General features: G+C 41.2%; 2 protein-coding genes and 2 pseudogenes across 2 annotated transcripts; 3 read left to right on the top strand and 1 right to left on the bottom strand.

Moving 5' to 3' along the window:
- Positions 1-3391: 3391 nt before the first annotated feature.
- On the bottom strand, positions 3392-4082 carry LOC116289921 (BLOC-1-related complex subunit 5 pseudogene; annotated as a pseudogene).
- A 109-nt stretch (positions 4083-4191) lies between these two features.
- LOC148910750 (uncharacterized) lies at positions 4192-14424 on the top strand. Its single transcript, XM_089031079.1, has 3 exons — positions 4192-4498; positions 10335-14270; positions 14360-14424. Exons 2-3 carry the CDS (start codon positions 10493-10495, stop codon positions 14422-14424), a joined length of 3843 nt encoding a protein of 1280 aa, XP_088887205.1. The 5' UTR covers positions 4192-4498; positions 10335-10492.
- Positions 5602-8534, top strand: LOC148910751 (uncharacterized; annotated as a pseudogene).
- On the top strand, positions 7519-8676 carry LOC116289923 (uncharacterized). Its single transcript, XM_031696868.2, has one exon. It carries the CDS (start codon positions 7519-7521, stop codon positions 8674-8676), a length of 1158 nt encoding a protein of 385 aa, XP_031552728.2.
- Positions 14425-15150: the final 726 nt, after the last annotated feature.

Genomic DNA, 15150 nt, shown 5'->3' with positions numbered 1-15150 from the left:
TGCGCAGGACGATTGAAAAAAAAAGGGCTCAAAGGCACCCCAGTGAACGTTTCTCAGACCTGCACCAACTCCAAAAAGAAACAACATCCTAAATTCATGTGACCATATATACACTCACACTTCGTCTTCATGGTAGCAACCCGTCCATTTTAGCTGCACAGAGGTCCCAGGGGTGGGGTGGATCTAGGGGAGCGCGGGCACAGGGGGTACACACCCCTCCATGATTCAACTTATGCCCGATTCGAAGCTGACCAATACAAAACAATGTTTTCCCTCCTTTGATTAAAGGTGCACACCTCCCAGGGTTACGTTGTATGTTCACAGGCACCCCAGTGTGAACTTTCTACGAACCCTCACCTGCACAAAGAAACAGCACTGCATTTCAGTTATAATGTGCATTCCTGCCACCTTAACCTTAGATGGGATTCTCATTCAATTTTACTTATTAGTTGGTTTTCACTCTGTACACTGTGGGTATTTCCTATCCCTCCAGCAGCTGCTCATCTCATGAAGTACTTACTACCCCATCGTGTTTCTGGTGAGATTCTAAATTTTCCTGTACCTTTTGCCCCATTGAGTATACATTTATTAGTTATTTATTTGTTTATTTATTGTTATTTGATGATCTATTTATTTATTCATTTATTTAATAATTATTTATTTATTAATCCATTCATTTATTTAGGTTTATTGGTTGTATATTCACTGGTTTATAATTATTTAGTCCACTATTTTTTCATCAACATTGAAATGAGTGACATAATCAATCCATACATCCAACCATTCCATCCACCCATTACATCCATGCACATCATCCATCCATCCATCATCCATCATCCATCCATCCACCCACCCACCCACCCACAATCCATCATTCACCCACATCCATCCATCTATACATATATATGAGTTTGTTAGCTCTTATCTAACATATAAATGTGAAAGAAATAAAGTCGGAAAATAACTTTTACCTTTAACATTGTCTTTAAAGGGGCGTTTGTTGTTTGTGGAGGATGGTCAGACTAAAACTCTGAATGAACCTTACCGGAACACCGCCCTACACAGCTTATTCCAGCTGACCAGGACTTCTTAAGGAATCGACGAAGAAAATCACCAGAAAGAAAATTACAGACAGAAGAGGTGTATGGTAAAAAGAGCAGTTGGAAGATAGCGATGATGAAAGTCACCTGTGAATACAACCCTCAACATGATATATACGAAAGCGTCAACAAAAGAGAATACTTAGAACCGTACTATGCTGTACAATGGTTGACTGACACTTATTGAATTATGAAAACTGTCTTTGTCGCACAAACCCTTGGTTACACTGACAAGAGACATACACACTAACTTTATAAAGCAATAGCAGCTCTCTGTTGGCCATGGCAACTGATATTGCTTTTAGGGCTGAGCTTCACAAGACCATGTCTTTCTGTACACCATGAAAAAATACTGATTAAACATTACTTTTTGGTGGGGGGGTTGTCGGTTGGGGGGGGGGGGTGGTGGGGGGGGGATGGGGGGGGTGGGGGTAGGGGGGGTGGTGGGTGGGGTGGGGGTGGAGGGGGTTGGGGGGGGTGGGGGCCGGTTGGTGGTGGGGGGGGGGGTGGTTGGGTGTGTGGGGGGGTGGGTGGGGTGGGGGGGGGGGGGGGGGGGTTGCCAGTTTGTTGTGTGGGGTGTGCGCACGGGGTGGTGGCGGGGGCTGTGTGGGGTGGGTGTGGGGTGGGGTGGTGAGTTGGTTGGGTGGGTTGGTGTCGGCGGGGGGCTGTTCATGGGTGGGGGGGGGTAGGGGGGGGGGAGGTGGGGGGGGGGGGTGGGTTGTGGGGTGTGGGTCGGAGAGGTGGTGGGTGTGGTGTTGTGGCGTTGTGATGTGTGTTGTGGTTGGTACTGCGGGCTGTTTGGGGTGTGGGGGGGGGTGTTGTTGGTTGGGGGGGGGGGGGGTGGGATGGGGGTGGGGTGGGGCAGGGGGGGGGGGGGGGGGGGGGGTGTTGTTGTTAGCTCAGACGTGAGAACTCGTAAGTTCATGAAAATAATTGTAAACGTTCTCCTGGATTTTAATTGATTCTTCAGTGTTATTGTCAAACTTGCATGTTTAGTCTGTTATTATTTACATAATCATTGAGAGAATCTACCTATTTCTAACCATTGTTCACGTCAACAATAATCGTAACCCCCAATTTTTTTGAGTGTAAAACTAAAAGAAAAACTGAAAAGTAAGCCAAGAAACACAAACGAAAGCTTGTGATATAGAAGATTAGGCAATTGTTTGAATTTTTAACAAATCACTGTGCTTTACAACCCATTTTAGAAATGAAATAAAGTATGGTAATGTTTGGTCCTTTTCATGTGACACATGTTGATTTTGACCATGGTGGGATTCCACTGGAAACCTCTTTGCATGGTGGACTCTGGATCACTATTTAATGATTGGGGACCATTGATAGTTTGTTTGCCTGTATCCCCTTGACTATTGAGTCACCTTTTGATAGAGAGAGATTTTGCTTCAGACTGTAAAATAGATTATTCAAAAGCATTAAGAATTCATGAGGAAAACAACAGAACGCATCACCGTGAGGAAGAGTGTTGTAAATCAGATACAGAATCGTGTTCATGTGCATAAACTTTAACTGACTTTTTCTTGGGAGATTCATTAATAATTTGAAAATTTTAAAATTTTAGTTGAAACACAAAGGAACTAACCTAGGACTTGGATAAGCAATCTACATATTGTCGTGCCCGTGTTGTATCCGATATCAAACTCTCGGCTACGGCCCGCGTTTGTATATCAGATTCACAACGCGGCCACTCATCCGTATATATACTAGTAGACTAATAGAGTTTAGAATATCTAATCTTTCCATTGTTTTTTTGGTTACTATTGCACTATAGAGTCAAACACTAAGAGTGTGCAAACTTTGCCACTATTATTAGTAACGAATATGGCTAATAAAAAATAGAAAACAACACACAATTTAGTAGACTTCTTCCCATAATTGTTTTCTTTGTGTTATGTGACGATATACACATTGACTAATAATTTTTATTTTATGGGTTAAATGCCTTCACTTCTAGGATTAGCATGCTTTTAGCAGGCAGTATTAGTGGGATTATTGGTTACACATATAGTGTTTGTTATGTTCTGTTTGCACTCCTAAGAAATAACAACTGTTTCTCGATCTGAGGAAAATTATCTTCCTAGCCACCATCAAAGTCAAAATTATTCTGATTATTAGAGTTGCTGTTTGTTGATTATGATTGATAATGTAATCAATGTCTTACCCAAAGTTCCCCTAAAGAGTTGATTAGAAAGGGGGTTTGACCACTCTCCCCAGAAATATTGCTTGATCAGTGTATGTATTTGTTAATTACAGCTTTTCATGTAATGCTGATACAGTTTGTATATCAAAACGCTGGCTGAAACGTAAAAGCTTCCAATCGATCTTCCTCTGGTAGCAGATTATTAAGTCGGTCCATTGTTGGGACTATTCTCTTTATATTCGCATCAATTCGCTTCAAAGTCAAGCTTAGTTCATTCACCTTCCTGAGATGTGCTGCCACGTGTACAAGTCTTCGATATCTATCGCTTACAGCGCTCATAACAGAAGCACAGTTCACGTCTACTTCTTTTATTCGTGAAGACAACATATCTTGGTCAAAAGTAACAGCTTCTGCACACTGCCTGAGGTGGTCTTCATATCTCGTACACAACTTCAACATAGGAACAAGATCAAAACCGCTCAAGGCTTTCGAATTCCTTGGGAGTCTCTGCTTGAACCGGTACGTGAAGAACTGGCTTACAATACTGAAGAGACTGGAGTTTTTGAAGGTCTTCGTCTTCGTCTTTAACAGACAGTCCAGTCTGTGGTTGTCCTGCACTCACTACATAAATCTCCTTTAATCCTGACCTTTCTCTGCTTGTTTTGTCCTCGGATTGGATTTCTCAACGGAGTAATTGGTGTAAGGGATATTTTGTGTACTTCTTTGTGGTCCCGAAGGAGGAATGCTCTGTTCTTGGCCCATCTCATTTGTCAATACATACTCTCATCGTCCGCCATTTTGGTTTAGACCTAATTGCATTATGGGATAACTCTACCACAGGGATCCCAAAGATTGATAAATTATACTCTAAAAACAGGCGTAAAAATAGCTTTTCGCAATAAGTATTTCCACAGAGAAATACTCAATCATTTGCTTTAAGAACCTTCCTACGATACATTTAGATACTGGAATAAGAAAAATATTTGTGAGCCATTTACATTAGATGGAATCCCTGTGTAGTAATTAGCATAACTGAATCTAATAGTGCAAGTTTGCGCTTTCACTTTGGCGTGTTTTCGTACTTCTTCTTAAGATATTTCTCGTTCAAACCTCAGTTCTACCGGAAAATTGTCTTCGACCAGTTGCTAGGATTAGTTACCAAGAAGTGGAGGCGGGTTAGCGATGTGGTTTCGTGTGTGATGTCCTAAATCAGTGGATATAAGGAAAGCGGAAATATAAGGTAGTGATTTAGTTATAGATAGAAGACATGTAAAAAGTGTCTGTTTATATGGTATAAATGCGTATATCGTAGGTGCCTGAGACACAATGATGACCAGTGTCCATATACAAGTGTGTGTGTGGGTGAGGGGGGGGGGGGGGGGGGAGGGGGGCTAAGATTGAGACTACTATGTAAAAGATTAGCTAAGATTCGAAATATAAGTCACTTGTAGGGAAAAAGGGAAGAAGTGGGGGGGCCGTAGCCCCCTCAGACCCCGGCTCCGTGGTCCCCTGTATATACATATGTATATACAGATGTACATAGAGAGATTTTTGACAGGGATATACTGAGAGGGATTAATACATATACATACCTAAAGAAGAAGTGAATATCGGAGAATATTTACTAAGACGCGAGTCATTGAGCAGCGAGGTAAGTATTCTCCATATTCACTGAGCCTGAGACGAATGCTTTCCTCTATTCCTCTATGCTTTCTTTTTAATTAAATTTAGATTCTTTTTATTTTATGTTTATTCTTCTTTCTTTCTTTCTTTCTTTCTTCCTTTCTTTTTCACTCACTCTTTCTCTCTCTATCTCCCTCCCCAATGGCAGATCCAGGGAGGGGTACAGGGGATGGGAATCCCTCCCTGGTTTGACTTAGTGCCCCTACTTTGAAGATAACCAATACAAAATAATGTTTTTTCCCCCTTGATGCATCCCTCTGGATAAATTTGTGTGCAGCACTCTCCCCTGAAAAAATTCCTGCATCTGCCCATTTCTCCCTCCCTTCAATCCTTTCTTTTCTTTCTTTTTTCGTTTCTTTGTTTCTTTTTTTGTTCCTTTGTTCCTTTGTTCCTTCGTTCCTTTATAATAATAATAATAATATTTAATGAGGATACTCCACTCATAAAAATGATTCTACCTCGCATTTGCATACAATCAGAGATCACGTGAGATAGCAAGTCACGAGACCATGAGCTCAGTGCGAGTTTTGACCTTCAAGAGTTCAGTCCTTCATTTTCAAGCTAGAATACCTTTTCCTTCAAGTTTCACAATCTGGGCAAATGTCTTTGGAAAACCTAGATGATGAAAACGTAAACAGTCTTTTGAGGGACGATGATGACACAAACCTCGTGGGAAATTCCGAGAAAGCTGTAAAAACAAGTTCAACCGTACAAGATGGCGCCTCGCTAAGCGCAAGGATCAAGTTCCATGCCTGATATGGCCCTACTTACCAATGCGATTCTGGAATTAACCAGAAAAATATCTGATGTGGACTCTCCTCTGGCCAGAAAGGAGTCTGGCAGTGGGAAACGAACTGTGAGTGAGGTCAGGAGGGATGAAGGCTTAATTCCCGCCAAAATTCCCAAGAGGGACAACAACAAACCCTCCACATCACAAGGCCAAGAAACGCACTCCGTGAGTGCTGGGGCCGCCGTTGATGATCTTTATGACTCTGTTTTAAATCAGAGTTCGGGCCAAGTTGAAAATGGCAATGAAGTCGCTCGTAGCGATGAAGCCGAGGATGAAATCCTTTCAGATCTCGTCAAAGAATACGAGTCTGATGACATTGTAGGCGAAAAGCTCAAAAGTGAACAGCTTGCTAATTTAGTCAACAAGATGTTCAGCTGTAAGCTGGCCGACAAAACTTTAACGGAACGCTTAGAGCGCCAAGAGAGGCCAGCCAACTGTGAAGCAGCCAAAACCCCCAGGGTAAACCCTGGAATTTGGCGAAAACTCAGAGAGGCCACGAAGAAACGAGACCTCCAGGTTTTCAAGATACAGCAATCCCTCATTAAAGGGATTTTACCTGTTCTGCGCATGACAGATAAGCTTCTCAGTGCAAAAACCTTGGACTCTGATGAGTGCCAGGATTTGAAAAAACATGGCCTGGAAGCAATGTCCCCTACTTACTCATGCATCGTATGAAATCAACATACAACGTCGCCTACTTATGAAACCAGATATTGGTAAAGAATATGGGTCACTTTGTTCATCCCAATTACCCTTTACAGACTTCCTGTTTGGGGATGATCTGCAAAAGCATCTAAAGGACATTGGTGACCAAAATAAAATTGGTGCCAAGTTTCATAACAATAGCTACCAGGGCAAAGGGAAATACAATGCCTCAGGCAAACCTAATTATAAGTCAAAAAACTACAAGGGCCAGCCTCGCAAACCCTGGAAGAACAAGAACCAGGACAACAAGTCCAGTGCCAGCCAATAATACAGGCACAAACTAAGCCACCCACCTGCACGGTAAGTGCACCTAATGATTTTAAGGCTGGCAACCTAGTGAACCATCTTGATTCTTGGAAAAGACTTAATGGTGACAGAAACATATTGTCTATTGTCAGTGGCTATTGTTTAGAATTTGATCAAAATCCTTGTCAGTCCAGGGCTCCCAGGGAGACTAAGTTCTCCCAAAAGGAGTCTGAACATGTAAAAGTTGAAGTTGACAAACTTCTGAATAAAGGTGTGATAAGGAAAACAAGACATAGCCCTGGAGAATTTATTTCTACAGTTTTTACTAGACCCAAGAAGGATGGTTCACATAGGTTGATACTAAACCTTAAAAAACTTAATGTTTATATTTCCTACCATCATTTCAAAATGGATACTTTGCAATGTGTACTACAGCTAGTATCACCTAAATGCTGGATGACAGTCTTAGACCTTAAAGATGTTTATTACACAGTGGCCATTAACAAATCACATCGAAAATACTTAAGATTCGAGTTCAAGGGAGAACTTTATGAATTTAACTGTCTCCCAAATGGACTTACTAGTGCCCCAAGGGTGTTTACTAAGCTCCTCAAACCCTTCTACTCGAAGTTGAGAGGGGAGGGGGTACTCATCATTGGGTACATAGATGATATCCTATTGTTGGCAGATGACTATACCACCTTGCTTAGGAATATCAATTTCTTAACCAAACTGTTAAAAGAGCTGGGCTTTACCATTCACGATCAGAAATCAAGCCTTGTGCCAACACAGTCTGTCACATTTTTGGGTTTTAATATAGACTCAGTTTCTACTGTATGTCAGTGTCCATGACAAAGGGAAAGGCTGACAAAGTTAAATTAGCCATTCAGTCACTGTTAAAGCAAAATAGACCTGTAATAAGGGAAGTTGCCTCTGTAGTAGGTCTCATGGTATCCAGCTTCCCTGGGGTGAGGTATGGACCCCTTTTTTACAGGGCATTAGAGAATGAAAAAACAGATGCCTTAAAGGCAAATGAGTGGGATCTGGATGACCACATGCACATCTCTGACTTGTCAAGGAATGATCTTAAATGGTGGCTGGATCATGTGGACAGTGACCCAAGCTCATTAACACCCGCAGAGTCGTGTGTAACACTTAAGTGTGACAGCTCTCTGGAAGGATGGGGATCTGTTTTATCACGTGATTCAACCTCGCCTACCCCCACCTCTGCCAATGGCAGATGGTCCTACAATGAAAGGGAGCATCACATCAATTATCTAGAGATTAAGGCAATTTTTTTAGGCCTGCAATCCCTATGTTCAGCATACAAAGACTGCACTATTACTATTTTTTCAGACAATCAGACTGCAGTTGCATACAAAAAGAACATGGGAGGTACACACTCTAGAGATTGCAATCAAATTACCAGAGAGTTAATAATGTGGTGTAAGGAAAGAAATCTATCACTGATCATCTCTCACATCCCTGGGAAGCTTAATGTAGAAGCTGATAGGGCAAGCAGACATGATTTCCATGATGACATAGAGTGGTCACTTGACAAGTGTGTTTTTGACAAATTAGTTGGTTTGTGGGGTAACCCAGACATTGACTTGTTTGCTACAAGGTTGAATGCTAAGCTGCCTTGCTATGTCTCATGGAGAGCAGACCCTGGTGCATTGGCTACTGATGCATTCACAATCAGCTGGTCTGACTATAATTTAATTTACTGTTTCCCACCTTTCAGTATGATTGGGAGAGTTCTGCAAAAAATTGCCCAGAGCCAGGTCAGAGCCATCATTGTACTCCCAGACTGGCCAACCCAATTTTGGTATCCTCAGATGCTCAAACTGCTGCTCTCTACTCCAGTCAAGATAAAGCTACAGAAATCAACCCTAACACTGCCACACGACAAGAGCAAGATACACCCACTCTATCCAAAGCTCCAGATGATTGGTTGTCTTGTGTCAGGCAAAGCCTCATTGAGCAAGGTGTAAGGGGTGAAGTATTAAATATCATCCTTCACTCTTGGCGAAGTAGCACGCGCAAACAATACAAATCATCCATCTGTTCCTGGATAGAATTTTGTAAAGGTCATCACATATCTGTGATGACACCACCACTACCTCAGTTACTGGAATTTTTGACATTTGAATCAAAAAGACTAGGATACAGTGCATTGTGTACAGTACGAAGTGCACTGTCATCATTCATTACCATTGATGGTTTTAAAGTTGGAGAGCATCCGCTTGTCTCCAGGTTCATGACAGGCATTTTTAATAGAAAGCCCTGTTTCCCCAGATATGTGGAAACATGGGATCCACAGATAGTATTAGACCATCTTCGTTCTTATCCTGATGTAAAAGATATGACTTTGAAACAATTAACACTTAAACTGACAATGCTCATGGCTCTGGTGAGTGCACAAAGAACTCAGACTCTCAAATTGCTGTCTACTGAGAATATGGTTAAAAAACCTGAGGAGTTTACTTTCAGAGTATTGTCATTGCTCAAGCAGTCAAGTGCTGGTGGTGGTGCACAGAGACATCTTGCACCAATTGTGTTTAAAAAATACCCAGATGACAATAAATTATGTGTTTTTTACTGTTTTAGAAGAGTATTTAAAGCGAACCACAGCTTTGCGGGGTTCTTGTTCACAATTATTACTTTGTTACACAAAACCATGTGGACCAGCATCAAAAGACACTATCCGTCGCTGGATTAAAGATGTAATGCTGCAAGCTGGCATTGACACAACCTTATTCAAGCCACACTCCACAAGAAGTGCCAGCACCTCAGCTGCCGTGTCAAATAATGTACCCATTAATGACATTTTGATGACTGCTGGTTGGCGTTCAAGTTCAACTTTTGCCAAATATTATAACAAACCTGTTGCCCACACCAATCAATTTGCTGAAGGTTTATTATCAAAACCTTAATAAATAAAAGGTGTGCCTTATTGTTGCACTTGTATATTTGATTTTGAGGCCAAAGACTAGGCTCTAAAATCTCACGTGATCTCTGATTGTATGCAAATGCGAGGTAGAATTGATAAATTAAACGAGACTTACTTGTAAGTTGAAGTTTGATTGAGATTCTACCGTAGCATTTGCAGGAATGAAGAGATCACATCCCACCCTGCCCTCCCTGTCAATATCATCATTTTGGGTGGCTTTGGACCCCAAAATCGGCTTTAAAGACTGAGCTCATGGTCTCGTGACTTGCTATCTCTTCATTCCTGCAAATGCTACGGTAGAATCTCAATCAAACTTCAACTTACAAGTAAGTCTCGTTTAATTTATCAATTTTCTGGGAGGTCCTAGAAAAAAAAATTAAGTAAAAAAAAATAATAATAATAATAAAATTAAAATTGAAAATTGAAAATATAATAGAAAATAATTGACCGAATCGAGAATTCGGCCGCGAGCGCGTCGATATGTGGCCCAAGGCGTGGAAAACGACCCGGCGCAACCTGGCGTGATTCACGAATTAGGAATCACGCCAGATCGGCTCCGCCAACAACCCAAGCCCCACACCACACCACTCTTTGTTCCTTTGTTTGCTAAATAATGCTCCCTGTACGGGTAGATACTCAAACCAAAATCACTCACCATTTACTGATTTCTGCTTTTTCAACCCCCTTCATTCTCACTAGCATCCGGCTTGGGTGAACATTGTACTGCAAACATGTCTGATGACGTAGGAAAACGTTTAGAACGTGATGAAGAATGTAAAACATGGATGGAAATACATGCAGTACATGAAAGTCCAGTCTTACCTTTTTATATAGAGTGAATTGAAAATCGAGTACTGATGGCAGAAAATATAACAGTCCATTCTCGTGGCAAAGGCAAAACTGCATTACTTGATGCAATTCAACAAAACAACGAAATCGTGGTTCATGCATTGATTGATGCTGGTGCTGATGTCAACATAACTGATAATGATGGTCAAACTGCTTTGTTTTATGCAGTTCAACAAAGTAACAACGAAATCGTGGTTCGTGCATTGATTGATGCTGGTGCTGATGTCAACATAACTGATAATGATGGTCAAACTGCTTTGTTTTATGCAGTTCAAGAAAGTAACAACGAAAGCGTGGTTCGTGCATTGATTGATGCTGGTGCTGATGTCAAAATAACTGATTTTATTGGCCAAACTGCTTTATTTGATGCAGTTCAACAAAGTAACAACGAAAGCGTGGTTCGTGCATTGATTGATGCTGGTGCTGATGTCAAAATAACTGATTTTATTGGCCAAATTGCTTTGTTTTATGCAGTTCAACAAAGTAACAACGAAAGCGTGGTTCGTGCATTGATTGCTGCTGGTGCTGATGTCAACATAACTAATCAAAATGACAAAACTGCTTTGTTTTATGCAGTTCAACAAAGTAACAACGAAAGCGTGGTTCGTGCATTGATTGCTGCTGGTGCTGATGTCAAAATAACTAATGATGATGGCCAAACTGCTTTGTTTTATGCAGTTCAACAAAGTAACAACGAAAGCGTGGTTCGTGCATTGATTGCTGCTGGTGCTGATGTCAACATAACTAATGAATATGGCCAAACTGCTTTATTTCATGCAGTTCAAGAAAGTAACAACGAAAGCGTGGTTCGTGCATTGATTGATGCTGGTGTTAATGTCAACATAACTGATTTTGATGGCCAAACTGCTTTGTTTTATGCAGTTCAACAAAGTAACAACGAAAGCGTGGTTCGTGCATTGATTGCTGCTGGTGCTGATGTCAACATAACTAATGATGATGGCCAAACTGCTTTGTTTTATGCAGTTCAACAAAGTAACAACGAAAGCGTGGTTCGTGCATTGATTGCTGCTGGTGCTGATGTCAACATAACTAATGATGATGGCCAAACTGCTTTGTTTTATGCAGTTCAACAAAGTAACAACGAAAGTGTGGTTTGTGCATTGATCGATGCTGGTCCTGATATTCTCACATTAAGAGATAGGTTTGGCAGAACTGCTTTGTTTAACGCAGACTGGAGTTACTTCAACACGACAGGATGTCAGATCGTGGAAAAGTTTGGAGGTCTACATTTGAAGGACAATTGTAACGTTGATATTCTAACTTTGCTCTTTGAAAAATATGGATATATGATGCAAAAGTTTGATGCTTCAAGGCTGCTGGAGCACGGTGTGAAAAGGGAAAGTCTTGCTACCACAGTATTAAACATAATGTTTAGAAAAACTGTGACATATGCATTCCTTGTGAGTGACGTTGAACTTCTGAATTTGGTTCAGCTCTATAGTGAATTTGTGAACGACTATAATTACAGTGAGCAAATACTACTAGCATTGGAAAATATTTTGAAGTTGTTAAAGGAAGGCGCTGAGAACACACCAAAAGCTATTGAATTACTGGTCGAATTGGGAGCTAATTCGAACAGCGCCGATTACGATGGAAACACTGCTCTTCACCATACGGTTCGTTTACCATTTCTTGGTGCTTCTGAGGAGCATGTTATTGGATTATGTCACCAGTTGGATAAGCTTGGCGCACAGTTAAATGCAAGAAACCATCAAAATCAAATGCCTCTTCTGTTTTGCTTGTCTGGAGACATAAGTCGTGTGACAGAAAGTAAATTGCCATCAGCAATTAAGGCGGTGCGTAAAGTTTGTATGTTCCTGCTCAAAAGAGGGTCCATTGTAGAAGAAACGTCACGAACCGGAGAATCTGTTTTTCACTTGACCATGAAGTTTTTTCCAGTCGGCTTTAAACTACGACATGAGACAATAAGACAGGAGTTCCTGCGAGAAGTGATCGAACTCTTGCAGTCGTTTCCAAGTACCAAAGTATTGAAAACAAATGTCGTTAACAAACGTGACATCCACCTTGACACACCGCTGCACCTTTGGGCTAAACTTGCGTTTAACAGGCCTGAAGAATATTCTCGCAGTGTTATCAAGAACTGCACTTTTGAGGAATTTTTATCAATAATTTTCAATCACCTTTTGGAATGTGGAGCAAAACCCTTCGACAGAAATGAGAATGAGTTAACTCCATTGCATATGTGCATGACTTGGAGTGCTGTCAAAATTTTAATTGCGGCCGGAGCAAACCCTAACGTAGTGGCGGCGTTAGGACAAAGCCCACTTCTTGTTGCAGCAATAAAAAGAGGACCTGAAGATCTTGATCGTTTTTATCCAGACGTTTCAGAAGATCCAAAGTCGTTTTGGGAGAAGTGTATCGAAAAAGGACTCGATCCTTGGGCAGTTAACAAACATGGCGAGTCTGTCTTGAGTATCCTCATCCAATCAGAGACGTTCGTTCTTTCTAAAGCGTTGGTTGACGTGGCCTGTGAGATGAACTACACGCAATCCGAAACAGTCACCACGAATTTGCTGAATGCTATCTGTAAAGATCAATCTACGCGAACACATTGGAAAGCAGTTCTTCTCAAAGATATATTGAATTCCAGGAAGTGTCGCACCACTGCAGTTACACCACTTCGTTTTTGCTGTGGAAACATAATAGAACTGGCGAAGTATCAAAAAGGACCTGAATTGTACAGTACCGTGCACTGTGAAATTCTAAAATTGCTGCGACGGTATAGAGCGAAATCGGAATCTTGTCTTGACATGCCGAAATTTTGTCTTGACATGGCGGAATCTTGTCCTGAACTGAGAGATCTCCTAGAAAAATCTGTTGATTTTGACGAAGTTCTTATTCCTTGGACGTCAGTGTCGAAGAAACACGAGGACAAGTTGGCCAAAGTTGCCAAGCGACAAGACTTTCTTGTAGTCGGCGATCATTTCTGGTTGCACAATGACTACATAGGATGTGGTGCATTTGGTCATGTCTTTGCTGGAATCAACGACAAGGATGGCAGAGAAGTGGCCATAAAACGTATTGAAAAGTTGCGCATGAAACAACCACAAGACAAACGAGAAATTACCAATCTCATCGCGCTTGCAGACTGTGAGCAAGTCCTACGCTATTTGCAGTTCTTTGATGACGAGGACGGAAAGTTTTCCTATGTTGTTTTAGAACTAATGGAGGGAAATCTTGATGACTACCTCACTGGGTCGACACCCGACAGTACAAAAGGTACAGAACTTTGTGAAGACGTAATCAAGGGGATGAAGTATTTGCACAGGAAAAATATTCTCCATCGCGACCTGAAGCCTGGCAATATTCTCTATAAGACATATCCAAAACTTTGTTTGAAAATTGCCGACTTTGGTCTAAGTCGTCGTATAGATTCTACAGCTACAACAGTGTATTGTACCAATGCAGGAACGAGGTGTTGGATTGCTCCCGAAGTGTTCGTGGGTACTCTCGATCATTCCAAGTCATCCGACATGTTTTCATGTGGACTTGTTCTTCATTACATCTTGTCGGTACAAAAGCATCCATTTTATCAGAATAATGCGCAACCTGTTCACGATGTAGAAGCCAATATAGCAAGTGGCCAAATGGTAGGATGGGATAAATCTCTTTTTCCTGAAGCCACACACCTCGTTAGAAAAATACTGGGAAGCGATGTAAAAGATCGGCCGACTGCAGGACAAGCCCTGGATCATCCGATGTTCTGGTCAAAGGACAAAAAGATTGGTTTTTTGACAGCCGTAGGTAACCAGTCCGAGTTCGAATGCGCACGTGCAAAAAAAAAAAAAACCGATTTAAGCACCATTGCAACAGACTTAGAGACTACTTTCAAGACGATAGTCCAAAAAGGTGCATGGAATCATCCAGGTTATGTCCACATGCAAGAAATCTTCGATGAAAGGAAGAAAAGAAGACCCTACGACGTTCGCTCTGCCGTAGATTTGGTGCGTTTGATAAGGAATGCATACGCACACGTCTCGGGAAGCACCAGACCCACAGGAATCAGGAAAATGTTGCTAGAGGACTTCGTGGTTTTGGAATATTTTCCGAATCTCGTGACGGAGGTGTACAAGGTTGTAACTGCTCATGGATGGGACCAGACGAAAGAAGAAGTCAAGTACTCGATGAAAAGGGAAAGGAATTCTCGATGATCAAGTTATAAGGTGAAGTTGAAATAATGGAATGTTGAGCCGGTTTAGATTATACGCAATTGATGGATAGAAAAGAAAATAACTGAGCAAAGAATAGAAAAGAAAAAGAAAAGGAAAAGAAAAGAAAGGAAAGCAACAAAAGATTAGATAACATGAGTAAAAAACTAAAATCAATTGAAAATAAATAAAAATAAATAGGAAGATGAAAAAGAAGCGAATCGAAACTGAGGAGAAAAAGGGAAAAAAGCAATTTTTTACTGAAAAATCTTAATAGAAATTCCAGGTAATATGTTTTCTAATTTGGATTTCCTTTATACTTCATTAGATTATGATGACTGTACTGTTGCAAACCATTTCATGGCCTCGTCAAAACAAGGAACACTGCATGCTCGATCATCAAGACATAGTGTTGAATGGAGAAAAGTTGACACTGTTTCGGTCGGGTTTGTGTTTGTAGGGTATTTTGCCCTTGT

This window comes from Actinia tenebrosa, unplaced genomic scaffold (assembly GCF_029948245.1).
Source record: "Actinia tenebrosa isolate PJP-AT-01 unplaced genomic scaffold, QUT_ActTen_1.0 PGA_scaffold16__25_contigs__length_10494907, whole genome shotgun sequence".
In the NCBI taxonomy this organism is placed as follows: Eukaryota; Metazoa; Cnidaria; class Anthozoa; order Actiniaria; family Actiniidae; genus Actinia; species Actinia tenebrosa.
Note: the sequence above shows the minus strand (reverse complement) of the source record. Positions and strands in the feature narration are given on the sequence as shown.

Excerpts from the sequence above, each read along its gene's own strand:
- LOC116289923 (XM_031696868.2), top strand. The coding sequence starts at position 7,519 with ATGTCAGTGTCCATGACAAAGGGAAAGGCTGACAAAGTTAAATTAGCC.
- LOC148910750 (XM_089031079.1), top strand. The coding sequence starts at position 10,493 with ATGGCAGAAAATATAACAGTCCATTCTCGTGGCAAAGGCAAAACTGCA. Across the intron at positions 14,271-14,359 it reads TGGTTTTTTGACAGCCGTAG|ACGATAGTCCAAAAAGGTGC; the intron begins GTAACCAGTCCG and ends ACTACTTTCAAG.